Here is an 18781-nt window from a genome sequence, read left to right as displayed (position 1 = left end):
GCCAAATGAGACGATAAGATAAAGTCAAATACATTTGTTTAATCAGTCAAGCATCGGAGTTATACACAGATCTGTGGGATCACAAAGCACGCAGAGACTAAGTTTCCCTAGCAACAGACAAAAAGCCGGAGCCGGTCCACGTGTCTCTAGACTGTCAGACCTTGTGAGCCCCGATCTATTCTTGCCCTCATCTCTTATACTTTCTTTCTTGGGCCCCCTCTTCTTCTCCAGCACAGGGACTGTTATCTTCACACAACACACGCCAGGGTGGGGGCCACTGTGTTATGTCTCGTCCTCATTTGCTCTCACGCGAGGCTGTACATTCTGTTCCCGTTTCACATGTTATTATTACTCAATGTACTTTGCTCGAGACTCATGACCTTTAACTACTCTATAGTTATGGCTTAAGCTAAAGCTTCTGTGCGTCAGAGTTTCCTTTGTTTGGGGAATGCAGATGTGCCTTGCCCGGAAAACCCGCAACCACCGTCTCTATGATAGCAGACAACTCTGTGCAATAAGCATACACCAAAACACACTTGGTCTCTTATGGAAACCTTTTACATTCTTATTATATTTATCTGCAAATAGTAAGGACATTATTCTACACAAGTCTGATTGCCAGTTACATGATTGGCCACTGCAGTAGGGCTGCACGATTATTTGTTTCATCGTCTACATGGCGATGTGCACATGTGCGATACTCGCATCGAGGACGTGTGATGTTAACGCTACACCTTTTTTGCTGCTTGATAGAAAAGTAAACTTTCACCGTTCTCCTTTTACATGATTGTTACCGGCCAAGCCTTCCCGTTTAAGACAGGTGGCCATGTGAGCTGTGTGTATGTGACGTAACGTTAGTCCGATGGGGTTTGTTATGGGAAGTCCTCTCCCGTGTGTAGAAAAGTACCGTAAGCGGCAGCTGCCACAGATAAAGTGATGCACATGTTTTTCCATGGGTAGTGATGCTACAGTAGTCAGTGTTTTATGTTCGCTGCAAAGACAAACTAAATCGCCTGATTAATGCAATGATCTCCTGGCCATTTTTCACCACAGAGTTGCCAGAAAGCTGCTAATGTTACCAGCCAGGCTAAAGCTAATAGAGTTAGCCTTAAGAAACAAGGCGTCTGTCCCAACTAAACTAATGTTATGGTTCGGAGCCGCGAAGCTGGAAATGTACCCACTAATCTACAACAGAAGTGTGTGTCTGATATAACGTAATTTACACTGATTTAAGTGCTCTTGGATACACAGTTTGTTGCTAGTGTGTGACATGCACAGCCAACCACCAATCACAATCAATGTTGATCAATTCAAGTCAACAACCAAAGTACCCTGCTAGTCGACCACAACCTGAAATGTAGAGGAAGCAACATGCATGAATTATTAATATCATTCACTTTAGCCTGGATTGATAGTATTATATGAATACAATAGTGTCATGTGACCACAGTGTAATGCAACCAGTGTATTTCTACCTAATTTCCCTCTCCAAAATCACATCAGAAGAGTAGTCACAGCACTTACTTGCTTTTGTGTTTGTAAAGCATTAAAGTTCAACAAAGAATGGTTTACATAAGGAAAGTTCCTTTAAAAAAAAAAAATTATATGTAGTGCATCTGCACTCCCCTACAAAACCACCCCAGTAGTCGAGAATTATTTATTATTTCCAAATAGTGCTATTTACCCTCCTCCGCAGCGCTGTGGAGGATGGTCTGGCAATAGAGCTCAACAGTCTCTAGTCTCTCACAGCGGGTTCCGGAAGTAAAAATACAATGCAATTTCTCCATTGACAATTGGAGTATAAGCCATAAAATCGTAACCGTCGATGGTAGACTTAAAACCAGCATGCCGACATGACTAAGCGATTGTATATGCTCATAGACGCCAAAAGTTCATGGGGCACCAACCTTGTTTTGAGATAAATGTCTTTTATTCGCAAAGTACTTCATTACCCACAATCCTGAACAATCCCACAATCCCACTCTGATTGGTGGAACTCATGCTGGTGAGGGGGGGGGGGGTGTCAGTACCCGATCTGTGCTGCCTGCACAATCCGTCATGCGCATGCGCAAGATGATAATCCTGTTTAACGAGGATTTACGACACTGCACGAATCACAATGTGTTCCACGCTTCTTCCGTTAGCCTCCACCGGGAAGCTAACGTTAGTTTAGCTAACAGCTAATTCGGCTAACCGCTAGCTGACAGCTTGATTCGGTCTAAAATAACGTTAACTCAAACTAAACACTGGGAAAAGCAGGCTACAGCTGACGTAACAGCTGTTATATATTTTAAGGGTTATTTTCAGGTTTTATTTTGAGGGTCTTTTAAAGTTATTACATGCTGTCTCAGCTAGCGGTTAGCCAAATTAGCTGTTAGCTAAACTAACGTAGCTTCCTTTATTCAGGGGTGCGCGGTGGTTTATGGGATGAGTAGTTCCTTCGCGTTGAAATGAAAATATGTACACAGTCTTGTACCTTTTGACTTTCTTTGGATTTTCTGTTCGTTTTTTCACTCGAAATTATATGTTGTATGCTTATGAGTCACGTACCGTCTGGTTAGCCTAAGGCAGTGTTTCTCAAATGGGGGTATGTGTACCCCTAGGGGTACTTTGGAGGACTGCAGGGGGTACGTGAGAGATTTAACAAAATGTTTAATAGTTACAAGGCTGTTGTCCAGAACATTGTTCCTCTTTATGTAAAAAAAAAAAATGTTCCTACCAAAAATGTGACATTTGTGTCGCCTTCTTTGGACCTATTCTTGCCTTCCTCCTTTCTACTGTCCTTCTACTTTTTACAAGTTTCTCGCTTTTTTCTTCTTATGTCACTGTTTTTGAAGTTTTTGATACTATTTTCGACCTATTCTTGCCTTACTTCCTTCCTTCTTTCTACCATATTGTTGTCTTTTTTTTTTATAGTTTTTGTCTCCTTTTCTCATCAGTATTTAAATGTTTTCCAGGTCCAAGGCTGTTGGTTAGTTGGTTGGCTGCTGTTAGTAAATCTGTCGCTGACAGCACTGTTCCTGTTTATATAGACTTTTTTTCTACCGAAAATGATTAGCGCTGGTCACCGGGTACTTGGCTTAAAGAAACAATTCAAAAGGGGTACATTATTGAACAAAGTTTGAGAACCACTGGCCTAAGGCATGGTCTAAAACTCTTGATATACAGATTTTTCCAGACGTCAATGGGAGAAATGAATGGGAAATTTACTTCCGGAACCCAAGGTCTCTCGGAGGAGGGGCGGGACTGTTGAGCTCTATGCGAGACTAGTGTGAATGCAGATTTTGGCAGGCCCCTCCCCTGGGACCAGTTTGGCTTTGGGACCCTTTTAGCAGCACATGCTCCTGACAACACAGCTCCCAGGGTCACACAAACCCTAGTTGTGTACCAGCTAACCTCTAGTCACCACCCTGTTGGTGGTGGTGAGGGTTCCATCAACAACCTGCATAATATTACTGGGACAACCTGCAGCCACTTAGCGTGGCAATGAGCAGGGTCAAAAATTAGCACCATCTTCTAGCCAAATCCTGGTAAAATATGCAAGTGGCTGGTAGATTTGCTTCACTCACCAGCCAAAAAGCAAGGTTAATCTATTGAGTGGCTGGTCAAATTTGAACATTCACTAGCTATTTGGCTGGTGGACAAAAAACTTTATTTTGGACCCTGGTCATGAATATGAGACTATTTTCTTCATCAAAATGCATCATCCCTAGTGTGGAAGTATTTTCTTTGTTAGCCTAACATTATTTGTCTTTGTTGTCTTAATAAACAAATGTCTATTCCCGAACAAACCCAATAACGGTTATTTCTTGTTCTTCAGTCTAAGGAGGCAGGTGCTGACGACATCCTTGATATTTCAGCTTGTGAGCTCTCAGAGGTGAGTATGTTGCTGTCAACAGCTGTGAGGCAAGCTTCTTTTATGACTATTTGTGACAAAAGTCTATTAGTAGTGGGGGGGGGGGTCGATGCAGCATAGTATCGCGATATTTTCCATGGCAATACTTTATTGATACACAGACGCCGACAGAAGTATCGATGTATTATTATATATGTGTTGGTCGGTTTGTGTGCTTGACAATCCCATTTTGCAGCAATAAAATTGAAGTGAGATGAACAAACATACATTTATCTTTTTAGATAAAACAGATGTTGACAAAGTTTCCTTTTGGTGACATTATTTGAAATTGGGAAAAACTAAAGTAACTACAGTTTTTTTCAACCTGGACCCTATTTTCCTATGTTTTGTGTCTAAGTGACTGATGGGAACAACAATCTTTGACATTGGTCCAGTATTTTGCGAGATTGCTGTAGTCGGCAGAGGCAAAACAAGCTACAATGTAAGTTAACAATGTGTTAATACGACAAATGTCCAGCTTGTATTTACCTTCACAAAAGTGCTCATTTTGCCACTGACAGGCTCAGATTATTTTTCTAAGTGTCTGACAACATTATGGAAAGGGTTTCTAAGGAGGTCGACCTTTCTGTTAAAGAGTAAGATCCTTTTTTTAAACGTAAAAACTGCTTTTGCAAATTGCATTTGCTAAACCCACCAGATGTAAATAAACAGTAATTTTAGCATCGTAAAATACGCTTCATTCAAAGTCGACAGACACAAAATAAAACTATGAAAAGCTGTTTTGGGTCATCTTATCACTTTTCCAACCATCACAAGTTAAAATAAACACATAGTCTACTGATTTACATGTGAAAATATGTTGGCTCTATACACGCTTAAAGTATTGTTTTTTTAAATGGAGTCTGGTGGGTTTAGCGCTAGCGACTTCAGAGCTGTTTCTGGTTTAACAGAAAGGTCTCAAAGAGGTTTTAAAGGTCTATCTCTGAAGGGATCCTTTCATAATGTTGTCAGACACTGAGAATATTAATCTGAGCCTTTCAGCGGCAAAACAAGCACTTTTGTGAAGGTAAATACAAGCTGGACAATTGCGTTCTTGCTTAATACTGGACCAATGTCAAAGATTGTTGTTCCCATCAGTCACTTTGACACAAAACATTAGAAGAAAGTAGGGTTCAGGTTGAAAAAAACGGTAGTTACCCTTTAAAATAGGAGCACATTTTGCTCCCTTCTTGAGCGAAACCCTTATTTACGTATGCTTCAGGACTGATAGGGACTTGCTTGGCATGCTCTTGTGTGCATGTTGACTTCTAGGATTGAACCATTACCTTCCATTTTTTTACATTACTGTTGCACCTGGCTGCATAAGCAACTGTTTGTACAATTCTGTAATAATTAGTGTGTGGTTACTACTGCAGATGATGACATCAATGGTCTGTTCTGCCACAGGTTCCCTCGAGTGCCTTTTCCATTTGCAAGGTGCTACAGAAGAAGGTAAGAATGCAACATGGAGCCATAGTGTATTTATTTTCTATTCTGTGTATGCATTAATACTGTATCACCAATATGTAACCTATAAACCACGCCTGTGTCAGTATTCCTGTGTCCCCGGCTGAACAGTCAGCAGTCAGACACGTCCTGTGTTTCTCTCCTTCAGGTCCTTATCCTCCATAACAATGAACTGAAGTCATTGCTGCCCAAAGGATGTGACATCAACGCTCTTGCCACTTTAAAGGTAATGTAAACCAGATACATTTACAGTGCTGGAAATTGTAAGTGCCTGTATGAAGTAGGGCCGCACGATTAATCGTTTTCAAATCGAGATTTGAAAGAATGCAATTAGCTAATCGTGAAAACCGCGATTAATCGCATGTGAATATTTAGTTGAATATTTGGCGTAACATTTGGTTCAACATTTTGTATTCCTCTTTTTATTATTATATTTACTGTTTTTTTATAAGATAAATGCTGGAATAATGTTACATATCACAACTTCTTTACAGAAAAGTGTCGGGAATCTGAACAATTTGATAACACGATGGCTTGAGTTGCAAAACGTGAAGGTGCTTTTATTTACAAAAAAAGTGGTACACAAGATATTCACTAGCAAAGTTTCTCAAAGTGTCTCATCACCTGTCTGGATTGTAGCCACCCTCAGACTGAACTCCCCATAGAGAGTAAAAGACGTGGACAAAGCGACGCCATAGACTTCGACGTAGACCAGTGAAGGATATTAGAAGTCACTTTTCCGGTGATGGCTGAGCGTTACTGCGCAGCCTCCAACTGAGCTTGACGACGTAGATGTGACGTGAGCAACCTGTCTGGTAGCTGTGCCAAGAGAAATCTGTTCGTGGATAAATGTTACTTCATATGAATTCACTTGCCACATACCGAAGTATTTCCAATCCATCAAAATGTTGCTGAAATATATAGTTCCGATGGTGTCACGGACTCTCTATGGGCTTCTCCCTTGACTGTATGCCTCCGTGTCCCTCCGATTACCTGCAAGCTTCTCCTGACTATACGGTAATTCCTCTACTATGCGACAGAAAGTCGCGTGGTTATGACACAATCGTTAGCCTATTTTTTACAAAAACTGCTGCTACGGGGCCGTAATGTGAGATACAAGGTAACGGAGCCTTGTATACATTGTCATGTTTCTTTAGAAATAAACAATGGAATGCTAACGTAAGGTGATGGCTTGTTAGCCTATGAATCTCCCCATAGGAGGTACGCTTTCCGGATGCTCGCTTACCCCCTTGGAATTCCCGCGCTTCTTCCTCTTCTTCTTTTGGGTTTTACGGCAGTTGGCATCCTATGCGTTGCATTACTGCCACCTACTGGTAATTACTCGTTATCTATTATTTGATTTCATTATAATTTTCTAAGTAGTCCGGTGCTTTTCAAAAATGTAAATATGTTTCCTTCCATTTACGGAAACGAATAGGAAAAACTTTATTGTCTTCGGTTTCAATAAGAATACAAGAGAGACAGGACATTACAAACAGTACATAGCCAGGACGGCAAAAACGTACAAAAACAGACAATACATTTCATAAAAAGTGACTTTACAAAGGTTACATTTACAAAAGTAAATAAATAGATAAATTTAGCCTACTAAAAATGCTTGCTGTGCATACAACCTGCAACCCGGTAATCCGGTAAAAAGTACGGTTCCCAGTGTTATTTAGCACCTTCACAGCATAGGGGATGAAGGATTTCTTAAAGATGTTTCTATTTTGCTGTTGGTACTCTAAAACGCCTCCCTGAGGGTAGGAGTTCAAATTTGCTGTGTAATGGATGGGAGGGGTCCCTCCATTATTTTCTCAGCTTTGTTTGTAATGCGTTCCTCATAAATACTCTGCCCTAAGTGCTTTTGTGGCTTCCCTATAATGTTTGAGGCCATGTTCACTATTCTCGGCAGTTTGTTCCTCCTTTGGATGGTTAGGTTACCATGCCACGTGATCATGTTAAAAGATAGGACGCTTTCCACTAAGCTTTTTTATACAGTTTCCAGGATATTTTGGTTCACTCCGAAGTTGTTAAGCTTTCGTAGCAGGTAAAGCCGTTGAGAACATCTCTTAAAGATAAAATCTGTGTTTTCCTTTAAAAGTAAGTTTGCCATCAATGTATGTGCCAAGGTATTTGAAATCATTAACCATTTCAACTAGGCATAAAAAAAAAAATTGTTTGGTTCTGGTTGGTTGTCAATAGGGAATTTTTTTTTTTTTTTTTTTTATAAAGATTATTTTTTGGGGGCTTTTCCCTTTATTGTAGTGACAGTGGATAGATGTGAAAGGGGGAGAGAGATGGGGGATGACGCGCAGCAAAGCGCCACAGGTCGGATTCGAACCCGGGCCGCTGCAGGACTCAGCCAACATGGGGCAAACGCTCTTACTGGGTGAGCTAGAGGCCGTCCCTAGGGAATTTATTTTATTTTTTATTTTAATTTTTTTCCCCAGTGGCAGCAAGGCATAGGTAGGATTTTTTTTTCTCCTTTACAGTAGGGATGGATACTCGAATACTAGAAAATCTACCCTCACCTATGACCCAGATATATGGTATCTCCCACCTGCTGTAGGCCCTATATGGTTATTGTTCGTCCAACCATGTCTCTGTCAGGCATACGATGCTGCTGTCACGGTACAATTTCTGGCTCCTGACAAGGGTTTCTAGCTCCTCTAATGTGTTTGTTTCCATGGTGATAGATGGTAGGGCTGGTTTAAAAGTCTCTCTTCATGTTCTCGCCACCCTCCTCTTGTTTCTCTTCACCCCCCAGCACACGTTACCCGATGCCTCCTCCGTAAAAGTTCCTTCGGTATGTTATGTCGAGCCCCGAATACTGAGCCATGTACCAGGTTCAGCAGTTCCTGGCAGGTGTATGTCAAGGCAGTTTGCCTCAGCTCTGGTTCAGATCCAGGAACTAGTTTGTGGTGTTTTTTTCCAACATTGTTTTACTGAATGATATGTATAAACGTGTGACTGCAAATTAATTGTCTGGGTGCTTTGTGACCTGAGTGGGTTTACCATATGCCATCCAAAAGTGACCGAGCCTTCGTCACGGTCCTATTTTAAGGGCATTTTATTTGTTCTTACTTTTATTTAACATGATGGTAGAAGGTGCAGTATGTTGATGCTGCTGTTGAACTGAGGAATATTAGAAATGTCAGTTTACATGGAAGTACTGATATCTTTTTTTGGAATTGTTTTTTTATAATTATAACTTTAGATTTTGTGATAAATGTTCTGTGTTTGACGGTTCAGTGTTCCAAGCTTATTAAAAGAAAAACTCCTATTGCTGATTTTGGGCCCTATCTTGCACCCGGCGCATCGCAAAGCCCAACGCAAGTGTCTTTGCTAGTTTAAGACTGACGCAGTTGTCAATTTTCTGTCCAGCGCCCACGTCGTTTAAATAGCAAATGCACATGCGCCCATCTATGCGCCCATGGGCGTGCTGGTCTCACAGGGAGGTGTGTTCAGGTGCATTCTGGGCGTATTGCTATCTTGAGGCAACGGGAAGTGATCGCTCCATTGACCAACAAAAACCTGGTCTAAAGTCAATAATGCAGCACTTTATTGTTATTTTAACAGCGCATTAGTAAAATGTGCCTAGGCTCTATGCACACTATGCTTGTTACACACACAGGGAAGCGCAGCAGCACACAAACACGCAAAAGATAAAAAATAAAAAATATTAAGCAGCCATCATAATAGCAATGCGCCAAGGTCCAAACGCGCCTGGCTTTTAAAGGGAATGGGAGATGATCTCTGATTGGTTTATTGCATGTTACGCCCAAAACACACCTATGAATTAATGAAGACACTAAGTACAACCCTTTAGAACCATGCGCCCGGCGCACGGACCCTTTTTTCCACCGTCAAACTAGCAAAAGTGGATTTGGACACGCCCTGAAGGCACGCGCCGTGCGCTTAGATCGTTAAACTAGGGCCCAGAGTGTATCTGCTGTTTAGGGAATACAACATAAAGCCGCCTCCACATGATCAGCGGTAAAACCCAGAGGTAGGGCGCAGAGCAGAGAGGCACCGCACACGTTTACGTCATCACTGCTTCTGGAATCGGTTGAAATAATTTGAACTATGAGCGCAGCGCTCAGCGGCAATTCTGAGCGGTGCGCGACGCCAGGCGTAGAGCCTAGTTGGGCAGCACTGCTCCCCCCATAGGAAAACAATGGAACGGCCAGCGCTGAGCGGTTTTACCGTGGATCACATGTAGGCGGCTTATATTGCAAAAGTGGATTTGGACACGCCCTAAATGCACCTTCACGCCGTGCGCTTAGATCATTAAAATAGGGCCCCCTATCTGTTACATCGTGAATATTTAACTTGAGCTAAGCTTTAAAAAAAAAATAAAAATCACAAATCAAATATTTAGCAGAAAAATCGCAATTACATTTTTTCCTCCCCAAATCATTCAGCCCTAGTATGAAGCATGTCACAATGTTCTATGATTTTAAAACCAGTTGTCCATTTTGGACTAGTTTAGTGGGAGTTCTCTCTCCACTCATTTCCAACCCAAAGCTGCGTGAGGCTAGGTTTTCTGTGACGGCGTAAGCAGAGGATATATAGACTCCTGTGAGCAAGCCTCCCATCAGATGTTTAAACATTTATCATGGTTTACCAAAAGACCAGATATAAAAAAAAATATATATATTTCTTCTAAAAGCCTAAACTCTGACCCCAGCTTCATCACAAAAACAGCAAATCTGTTTGTTTCCAAAGGTTTTGGATCTACACGAGAACAAGCTCACTTCACTCCCAGAAGACATTGGGAAGCTGGCGTCACTGCAGGTAAAGCCATTCTAAACTCAACTCCTGATAACAGGGAAATGAGTGTACATGAACGCTACTCATCATCCACGATCGTCCTTTTTTTTGTCTCGTCAGATTCTGAATCTGGAGAAGAACTGTTTAAAAGCACTGCCGGACGGTATCGGGGATCTGCGACTTCTCCAGACGCTCAATTTGAAGGGTATGATGCTTACTGCGTCCTGCTTGCTCCCATGAATGAGAGGACACATGCAGGTCGAATGGCGTTGGTCATGTTTTCCTACATCACTCTGTATCTGTATAGGTAACTGTCTCAGTGAGCTGCCGTCCTCAGTTGGTTCTTTGAGCAGCCTGCGCACCCTGGACCTGAGTGACAACAGCATCGTCCAGCTCCCCAAAGTTCTGGTCTACATCCGCACCTTAGAGGTGTGTGTCTTAGGATTCACACTAACAGGAATGTAAAGGCTAAAAAAACTTAGTTTTTAATAAACCCTGTATGTGTGCTGTGACAGAGCTTTACACTTGATGCTGCCATGATGTCCTACCCGCCTGCGTCCGTGTGTAAAGAGGGCACAGAGAGCATCCAACGCTTCCTATGCACCGGTGAGGGAGCGCACACACACACACACACACACACACACACACACACACACGAAGAGGGTGTGGGCCCATTGGATACTTTGAAACCCGACATATAAGCCAAACAAGAAACAACTAATAGCTCGGTGTTCCAATATCCGCAGTCGCGTACAAAGTGTATATCCCATCCAATATTTCTGGATTCTGGCCCTTTTTCGCGCAGTGGAAATATCCAAAGAATTCATTTTATTTTATGTGTCAATATATCAGACTGTATAAGAGAATAATGTCGGCTTTCTTGGTTGACATGGTTTTTCAGCGCTGGGAGAGGAGTACTGCCCCCCATCCCAGTATCTTCTGCCGGTGCTGGAGAGTGAGTGTGGGAAACAGAACTCTGACTGTGTGGATGGCTTGGACGAGGCCTGGCAGGTACTGTAGGTTATGTAGTTTATGTATATGTAATAAATGTATAAAGTACAAAAAAAAACACTTCAAATGGAGCTTTCTCTCCCACAGACACCAGTTTTTCTCAACTGCCTGAACTGGCTCGCTCACATTCCTGTTTGAAATTACGCGACGTCTGAATGATGTCACTGATTGAGAAAGCCAGCCCAGTTTTTGTGCTGCCCGTTGGTGCTGCCTGTGCAAGCATGTCCCGCCCCAGTGGCTTGTTCGAATTTGGTTGACCAATCACAACCGAGTGGGCCAGCTGACCATTCACAGCACACTGGGCTTTTCAGGAAGGCGGGACAAGATCTCAGAGCGTAGGCTCGTTCGAGATGAGCCAGGCCTTGCGCAAAATTGCTCAGTGGCGATCGCCGCCCAATGCATGGCGGTTAGATTTGTGTCCGCCTTGACTCTTGCTCTGACGTCATGGGCAGTGGTAACCTCACGAGATCAAGGCGGCCGCAGTTTTTGGAGGCAGCGGATGCAGTTGCTTTCCACCGATTGCAAGACCCAGGGCATGATGGGAAACGCCTGGCTCTCAGCTGATCCAACAGCTGATTGGTTCAGAATCAACTCAATATGATGACGTTTTATATAAACTTTTTCTTGTTTTTGAATTGGAGGGATTTTAATTGCTATTTGTCTGATTTAAAGGCTTATTCTGTACAGAACACATGTTGTGTGGCTGATAGTTAGAGAGACTAAATCCGTTCAGATTACGGATCATCTACAGTCTTCGTGTTCCACTTCTGGAATTGCTCCGGTGCCGCAGGAAATTCCGCTGGACGCGTGTATTTTCCGTTTCCTTCCGCTTTCTTTGTGTTGGAATTTTAAATTTGGTGGATTTCTGAGGACTATGGTTAACTGCTCCTCAGATCTATGCATGGTAAATCCAGACAGCTAGCTAGACTATCTGTCCAATCTGAGTTTTCTCTCGCACGACTATTTTGCAGCGGCTCTGTGCGGCGTTTAGCACCTCCCATGACGATTGTGATTGGTTTAAAGAAATGCCAATAAACCAGAGCACGTTTTCCTCCCATCCCGTAATGCTACGAGGGTCTGGCAAAGCGAGACTAGTTGTTTATTAACATCAGCAACAGATCGCATGTAGAGCATTTTGACAGCTACTCTGTCATAATAAAAAACAACTGGAGACTGTGTACAAGCTGATAAATGGTCCTGATTACATTTTATTAAATCAGAATCGGACCTAACAGGATGTGAGTGTTTCTGTGACTTCCTGTTCAGCCTGAAGGCTGCTGGAAACGGCTGGAAACTGTCCGACTTGACCGCGGCTTTTCATTCATCTCGAACGAGCCTAGTTTTTCCGGTGGAGGCACTGCAGCAACGGGCAGTATGAGTAACGTAGTATGTTTTTTGTACATCAAAGCATGTAAACCTATTTCAGTAGACTCAAAAAGTACAAATGTGATGCTGAAAAGGATTATAATAGGAGCTCTTTAGTTGCTGCTGACGCTGTATTAACTGGTTTCTGTTGATGATACTGGAAGCCTTATTCACTATTTCTCCTCACTCTCTGTTGCAGAACAAATTCAGTGACTACGAGAAGAGAAAGGTACGGGACTCCGTTAGATTCAGCCTGTCTCTAGTGGCTCTCTGTTGCACACCTTTCATTTGTAATGTGAAACCCCAGTGACAATTATCACCAACTCTGCTTTTCCCTCTCAAGTCCATTGAGTTTTTTTCCGCATTTCCAGCTCATTGTTTTGGTTCTAAGGTCTGACTGCAACTTAACTGTTCACCGTTCACTCTCAGCAGCTCGAATACAACTAAAAAAAAGAACAAACTATAATCTTAATTGTCACATACACACAGTACAATGTAGTGACATTTTATTTCTGCAATTTAACCCATCCTAAGTATATTAGGAGCAGTAGACAGCTATATATATTAGGCATGGGCCGGTATATGATTCTGACAGTATGAAAACCTTTGGCAAAAATATCACGGTTTCATGGTATTTGGTAATTGCAATTACAGCTTTAAAATGTATTATTTCTTTTAATGTCTGGGTAAAAAACTTTTTTTTTTTCATTGAACACAATGTATTTTATTTTTAACCCTTGTGTTGTCTTCCCTTCAACCTTGAAAAAAACACTTTTTTTTTCTACGTTTTTTATGCTTTTTTTTCACAGTTTGTTTTTGCTTTTTCCAACATTTTAAATTTTAAAAATTTTCTTCTACACATTTTCAGCACTTATTTCTACGTCCCATATTTTCTGATATAAAACAAAAATTTAAAACGGGTCATTGTGACCTGAAGTCAACACAATTAATCAAATCTTGCAAGCTTCAATTAAATTTTATTTATAGTATCAAATCCTAACAAGAGTTATCTCAAGACACTTTACAGATAGAGTAGGTCTAGACCACACTCTGTAATTTACAAAGACCCAACAATTCAGACGAGCAAGTATTTGGTCCAACAGCGGCGAGGAAAAACGTCCTTTTAGGCAGAAACCTCGGACAGACCAGTGCTCTTGGTGGGCGGCATCTGCTGCTGCTGTTTGGGACACAGAGACACTGATACAGATATACAGATATAGAGAAATATGATTCATAATAATTATAGCAGCTGGTATGATGAACAGCTGCAGTTATAGTAACAATAAAGAGAGTGGAACTGTGACTAGAAATAATAGTTGTAGCAGTTATGGGCGTAGCGGGGCAAAGCATTACATTACATTATGTCCTTAACTGACGCTTTTATAAAAAATTTTTTTTATTAAATCCAAGGTGCAATCAGAAGAGATATGTTTTTAGTAGTGGTGTGCAATACTGCAAAATGCGGTATCAATCCGATACCAAGTAAATATAGGGCCAGTATCGCCGAGTCAATACGATACTTTTTTAATAATTAAGGTGGATTCATCATCAAATTGCTAAATCTGAATGAATTTTCATGACCTTTTTAAGTGTTTTTTTGTGATTTGTCCTTTGGATTATTAATAAGTTAAAACCATGGACAGAATTTTCATACGCTTGTATAAATTTGTTGTGTTACCACTGTATCTTACAGCCTTTTTACAAATTATTCAGCTCGCTGTTTTTGGCCTGAAAATATAGCCATACAGCGCTCCTCTTCCTCTCTGCCATTCCTCTGCTCCGTCTCTGTCCTGCTTGTGTGTGTGTGTGTGTGTGTGTGTGTGTGTGTGTGTGTGTGTGTGTGTGTGTGTGTGTGTGTGTGTGTGTGTGTGTGTGTGTGTGTGTGTGTGTGTGTGTGTGTGTGTGTGTGTGTGTGTGTGTGTGTGTGTGTGTGTGGTGCTGGCCACTGAGCCGCTGAGTCACGTGACGGTACAACATCAAATCACAAGACGGGGGAGGAGGAGCAAAGTGTGCCTGCTCTGAGCTGTGACAGCATGTGTGACAGCAGCGGCACTTAGACAGACACAGACAGCCAGGTCGCCTCTTTGATGAAACCGCAGCAGTGCATACTGGAGAGAAACTGAAACTAAAGTATCGCTCACATTACACTGGTATTGATCAATATCAATACCAACGTTGGTATAGATATTATCGATATTTGGTTCGATCCGCCCATCACTAGTTTTTAGCCTGCCCATTCCCAACCCTGCCTTTAACCCTCCTTAAGAATTTTATATCAGAAACTTGTTTTTTAATTTAATTTTATAGCATTTGAAAAAAAATTTTTTTTATAAAAGAATGTTGTGACAAAAACATCAAAAAAAGCACAGAAAACATTAAAAAAATATGACAAAAACTTGGAAAAAAGTGACAAAAACGTCAAGATAAGCTTCAAAAACGTCACGAAAAGTGACAAAAACGTCACGAAAAGTGACCAAAACATCGAAAAAAGTGACAAAAACATCGGGAAGAGTGACAAAAATGTTAACAAAGACGGCCAAAACGATTCATTTGAAATTTTGACCCAGAAAAAAAGTAGCACGGTCGACGGAAAGACAACACCAGTGTTAATACACCAGTTTTTGTTTTTTTTTACTGTCTGAAAATGTCTTTGTGGCAACTGCATTGCAGGCTCGTAGCACAGCTTGGAAGTTGACAGTGTAGACATACAGCACAGTAGAAAGACGCCCTGACTTGTCCCTATGTCCTCCAGGAGCAGAAGCAGCAGTCGAAGCTGGCCTTCGAGCGCCACCTGGAGGAGAAGAAAAACGAACACACCCAGCTCATACTCATGAACTCCTCCCGCAAGGAAAACATCCTCAACTCAGTCCGACAGGTACACAACATGCTCAGTCGCACCAGCGTTCAATAGATATGCATTTAATTGGTTCTTTTAATGGAATTATGTCTTTGTATGTCACTATGTCTATGTATTCTAATAAGAGCTGCTTCATTATGGAAGACACTCATAATCTTTATAATCATTTTTTAAGATATTAACAGGGAAGGGACATTGTTTCATTCAAGTTCATTGTACAGTTTACATTATAGGGAGCTTTCATACCTACCTCGTTAAGTACAGATACGTGAAAACAGTAGCAAAGTATTTGTACTTTGTTACATTATAACACTGGTTTTAACATCACACTATTTTTCTGCGTGCATGTAAACATAGTCAGTATATAGCTGGAAAATAAAATATTTTTTCTCTGTAATGAAACTGTTTACCACATCATTGGTGATTATTTATCTAAAATCTCATTGTCATGAATATTTTGTGAAAGCACCCATTGTCAACCCTACAATATCGTTGCAAAATCGACATTGATGTATTTGGTCAAAAATATCCTGATATCTGACTTCCTCCATATGGCCCAGCCCTACCCTTAAAGGTGCCGTAGGTAGGATTGCGAAGATCCAGGACTAACCCCCAATTTCTACCGGCTGCGTAACGGCGGCGGAGTCATTAGGTTTCCGTTTAAGTCAATGTGTGTATTTCCACTGACTGCAGATAGTGCGGGACAGGAAGTCGAGCACAGAAACAAAATAAACATCCGGTTAATTTTCAAAATAAAATCCACCGTGCTCACGGCGGATCATATTTCCCTGCACTACACCTTGAAAACACAGCACAGAGTTGTTTCCCCTCTACACCTCTGGATGGAAACAAACTGTTGTTGGTTTCGTGGTTCTATTCTACGTGAATTCGCGAGATCTCGTGGGTCCTTGTGACTACAGCTGTCAGTCATGGCTGCAGCCGTGCCGCAACAAATCCGGACCTAGTGGGTATTGACGGACGGCGGAGCATGGAGCCGTTCCGCAGCGGAGCCGGTCCGCAGACGTTCTGCATCCAGTGGAAATCCGGAGTAAGCCAAAAAATTTGAACATCGACAACTTCTCAGTCCCTCCCCCCCTTTCCGCTAAAGCCCGAAACAGTCTCCTAAGCCCTTTTTTTCTTTTTAAATGACCTGCTTCGTGTAGTTCTACTGGAACATAGGGTCAGTTTCAGCAAATATGACAGAAAGTTAGTTTTATAAGTCTTACCTACTGCACCTTTTAAGCCGACTACACATGATAGGCGGCAAGACCTAGTTGCCGCTGACCTATTCGAAAGCGCAACCAATGAGTTAACAGCATGTTGTTACCTAGCAACAGGAAATAGCTCCCTTGCCACCCTTGATGAAGAAATACCTGCGCTGCACGTTGCTCTCTGCGCTTTGCTCTGCGCCCTACCTAGCGGCGCGCAGAGAGCAAATCACGTATCATGTGTAGGTGGCTTTGGCGTGTATTATCTGCAGTGTTTGTGATGTAATAAAGTACAAATACTTGACTACTGTACTTGAGTAGAATTTTCACGTATCTGTACTTGACTTCGTTATTTATATTTCTGGAAACTTTTACTTTTACTCCACTACATTTCCCCTAAGCATCTTAGTTATTACTCTTTTCTAAAAAATCAGAAGAAATTTGTTTCATTGGAAAAAGCAAGTTTGACGAATCATTGCTCTTAAATTTCCAAGATACTGCATACTCTATTCCAGTTGGTGACCTAATCCCTGAATGATAAACAACGATAGGCCAAAACTAAAGAAGAAGAGGAGGAAGCATAATGACTGATAGTGTCATGGAAGCCCCTGCTGCAGGCTCTGCCGCCATGGTAACAGGCGATGACCACACCGACGACAGTGGTGATGAAGATAACGTTACACACCTTTGGCCATAAAATTCATAATCAAAGTGTTTTTTACTTTTTACTTTTACTTCTAATACTTTTTTAGAAGTAAATAAAAATAAAAACACTTTATTATTAGAAAATTACTTTTGATACTTACGTACAGTAAATATCAGATACTTTAAGACTTTTACTGAAGTAACATTCTAAAAGGGGACTTTAACTTCTACCAAAGTGATTTTCTTGTAAGATACTTATACTTCTTAGCTCAATTATTGCTTTCAAGTACTTTATACGAGACTGATTACCTGTCTGATTCTTAGGACCAGGAGCGCCTGGAGCTGGAGGTCAGCCAGCAGCAGAGGGCTCAGGAGGCCGAGAGGCTGCTGGTGCTGGAGAAAGTCAGACAAGCTGAAGACAGCATCAGCAGTCGCGTCAGCAACATGCTGATGGACAAAAACAGGTAGGACCTGAAGGAACTGGCTAGCTAGGGTACGCTTTTGTTCTGAAGAGTTGGCGTGTGGCGCTGTGTCGCTTAATAAATGCTTTATGCACACACTGTCACGTCACATATGAGTCTCTGCTAACTGTGTATGACTGAATGTTTGTTTCGATCTCTCCAGGCAGAAAAAGAGCGCAGAGTTTCTTCAAGCCATGGAGGAAGATCGGTGAGTGGACAGACCACTGATCAATAATGCACTGACCTTATTACAGCAAAAAGATATGAGGCACTCCAACACATAGCAGCTCTCATCCAATTGTTTTCCACTTACCAGACTGAGCCTATTTATAGAGCACTTTCCAAGTAAGTGCACAAAGTACTTTCAAAATACATTTGTTGCCAATCAACAAACGTATTGTGAGTTGTAAGTGGTTCTCTTTTCTAAAACGAAATGCCTCGCAATCTTTGGTAGCACCCACCGCATTGCAGCGCCATTTTTAAAATGTATTCTCTGGCTCCGTCCTGCTCCCGTTGATTTCTATTCTCTATTCTCTATCACAACAGTGTAATTGACTCACGTACCGCGGGTCACAGTATTCCCGTGGGAGTCCCGAAAAATTGTCACCCTCTAATACATATCATACAGTAGTCTATATCGACGGCGTTCCACTTCCGGGATTGTTCCAGTGCCGCCGCAAATTCCGCCGGATGTCCTTCATTTTGGCTGGATGTCCCTCACCTTCCACTTTCTTAGTGTTGGCATTTTAAACTCCCTAACCCTTCTGTTGCACGACTAAAACAACTTTTGAACGTACACACGTTCCACCAAAACAAGTTCCTTCCCGAGCTAGTTTGCAGAGGCGACGTTGCTCCGTCCGGTGCTTAGAACCGCCTAAGATGATTGTGATTGGTTTAAAGAAAAGCCAGTAAACCAGAGCACATTTTATCTCCCATCTCAGAATGCTGTGTGGACTAGTCAGACCCTCCTCCGCAGCGCTGTGGAGGAAGGTCTGGCAATGCGAGACTAATCATACAGTAGTGCAAAAAAAAAAAAATTATTAGGTATTAAGAAAATCCATTTAAGGGCAGATTCAGATTTTTCCAAGTCTATCTT

General features: G+C 41.7%; 1 protein-coding gene and 1 long non-coding RNA gene across 5 annotated transcripts in view; one reads left to right on the top strand and one right to left on the bottom strand.

Moving 5' to 3' along the window:
- Positions 1-18781, top strand: part of lrsam1 (leucine rich repeat and sterile alpha motif containing 1) — a 46823-nt gene that overhangs the window by 8195 nt on the left and 19847 nt on the right. For all 3 annotated transcript variants that reach the window (XM_035991376.1, XM_035991378.1, XM_035991377.1), the window contains exons 3-14: positions 3821-3877; positions 5303-5347; positions 5511-5588; positions 10094-10162; positions 10259-10343; positions 10446-10567; positions 10654-10744; positions 11040-11149; positions 12714-12743; positions 15267-15389; positions 17549-17688; positions 17849-17893. In XM_035991376.1, coding sequence (XP_035847269.1) covers positions 3821-3877; positions 5303-5347; positions 5511-5588; positions 10094-10162; positions 10259-10343; positions 10446-10567; positions 10654-10744; positions 11040-11149; positions 12714-12743; positions 15267-15389; positions 17549-17688; positions 17849-17893 — 995 coding nt within the window. The remainder of the gene's footprint in view (positions 1-3820; positions 3878-5302; positions 5348-5510; positions 5589-10093; positions 10163-10258; positions 10344-10445; positions 10568-10653; positions 10745-11039; positions 11150-12713; positions 12744-15266; positions 15390-17548; positions 17689-17848; positions 17894-18781) is intronic.
- Positions 510-18126, bottom strand: LOC116041420. Of its 2 annotated transcripts, none has more exons than XR_004102945.1 (4): positions 18116-18126; positions 16996-17001; positions 1957-1960; positions 510-611 (listed from the first exon to the last, which is right to left on the bottom strand). It is a non-coding gene; the product is annotated as an uncharacterized LOC116041420 (long non-coding RNA). The 2 variants fall into 2 exon arrangements; XR_004894994.1 differs by lacking the exons at positions 1957-1960; positions 16996-17001 and adding exons at positions 6705-6711; positions 11241-11248.

Source organism: Sander lucioperca, chromosome 14, assembly GCF_008315115.2.
Source record: "Sander lucioperca isolate FBNREF2018 chromosome 14, SLUC_FBN_1.2, whole genome shotgun sequence".
NCBI lineage: Eukaryota > Metazoa > Chordata > Actinopteri > Perciformes > Percidae > Sander > Sander lucioperca.
Note: the sequence above shows the minus strand (reverse complement) of the source record. Positions and strands in the feature narration are given on the sequence as shown.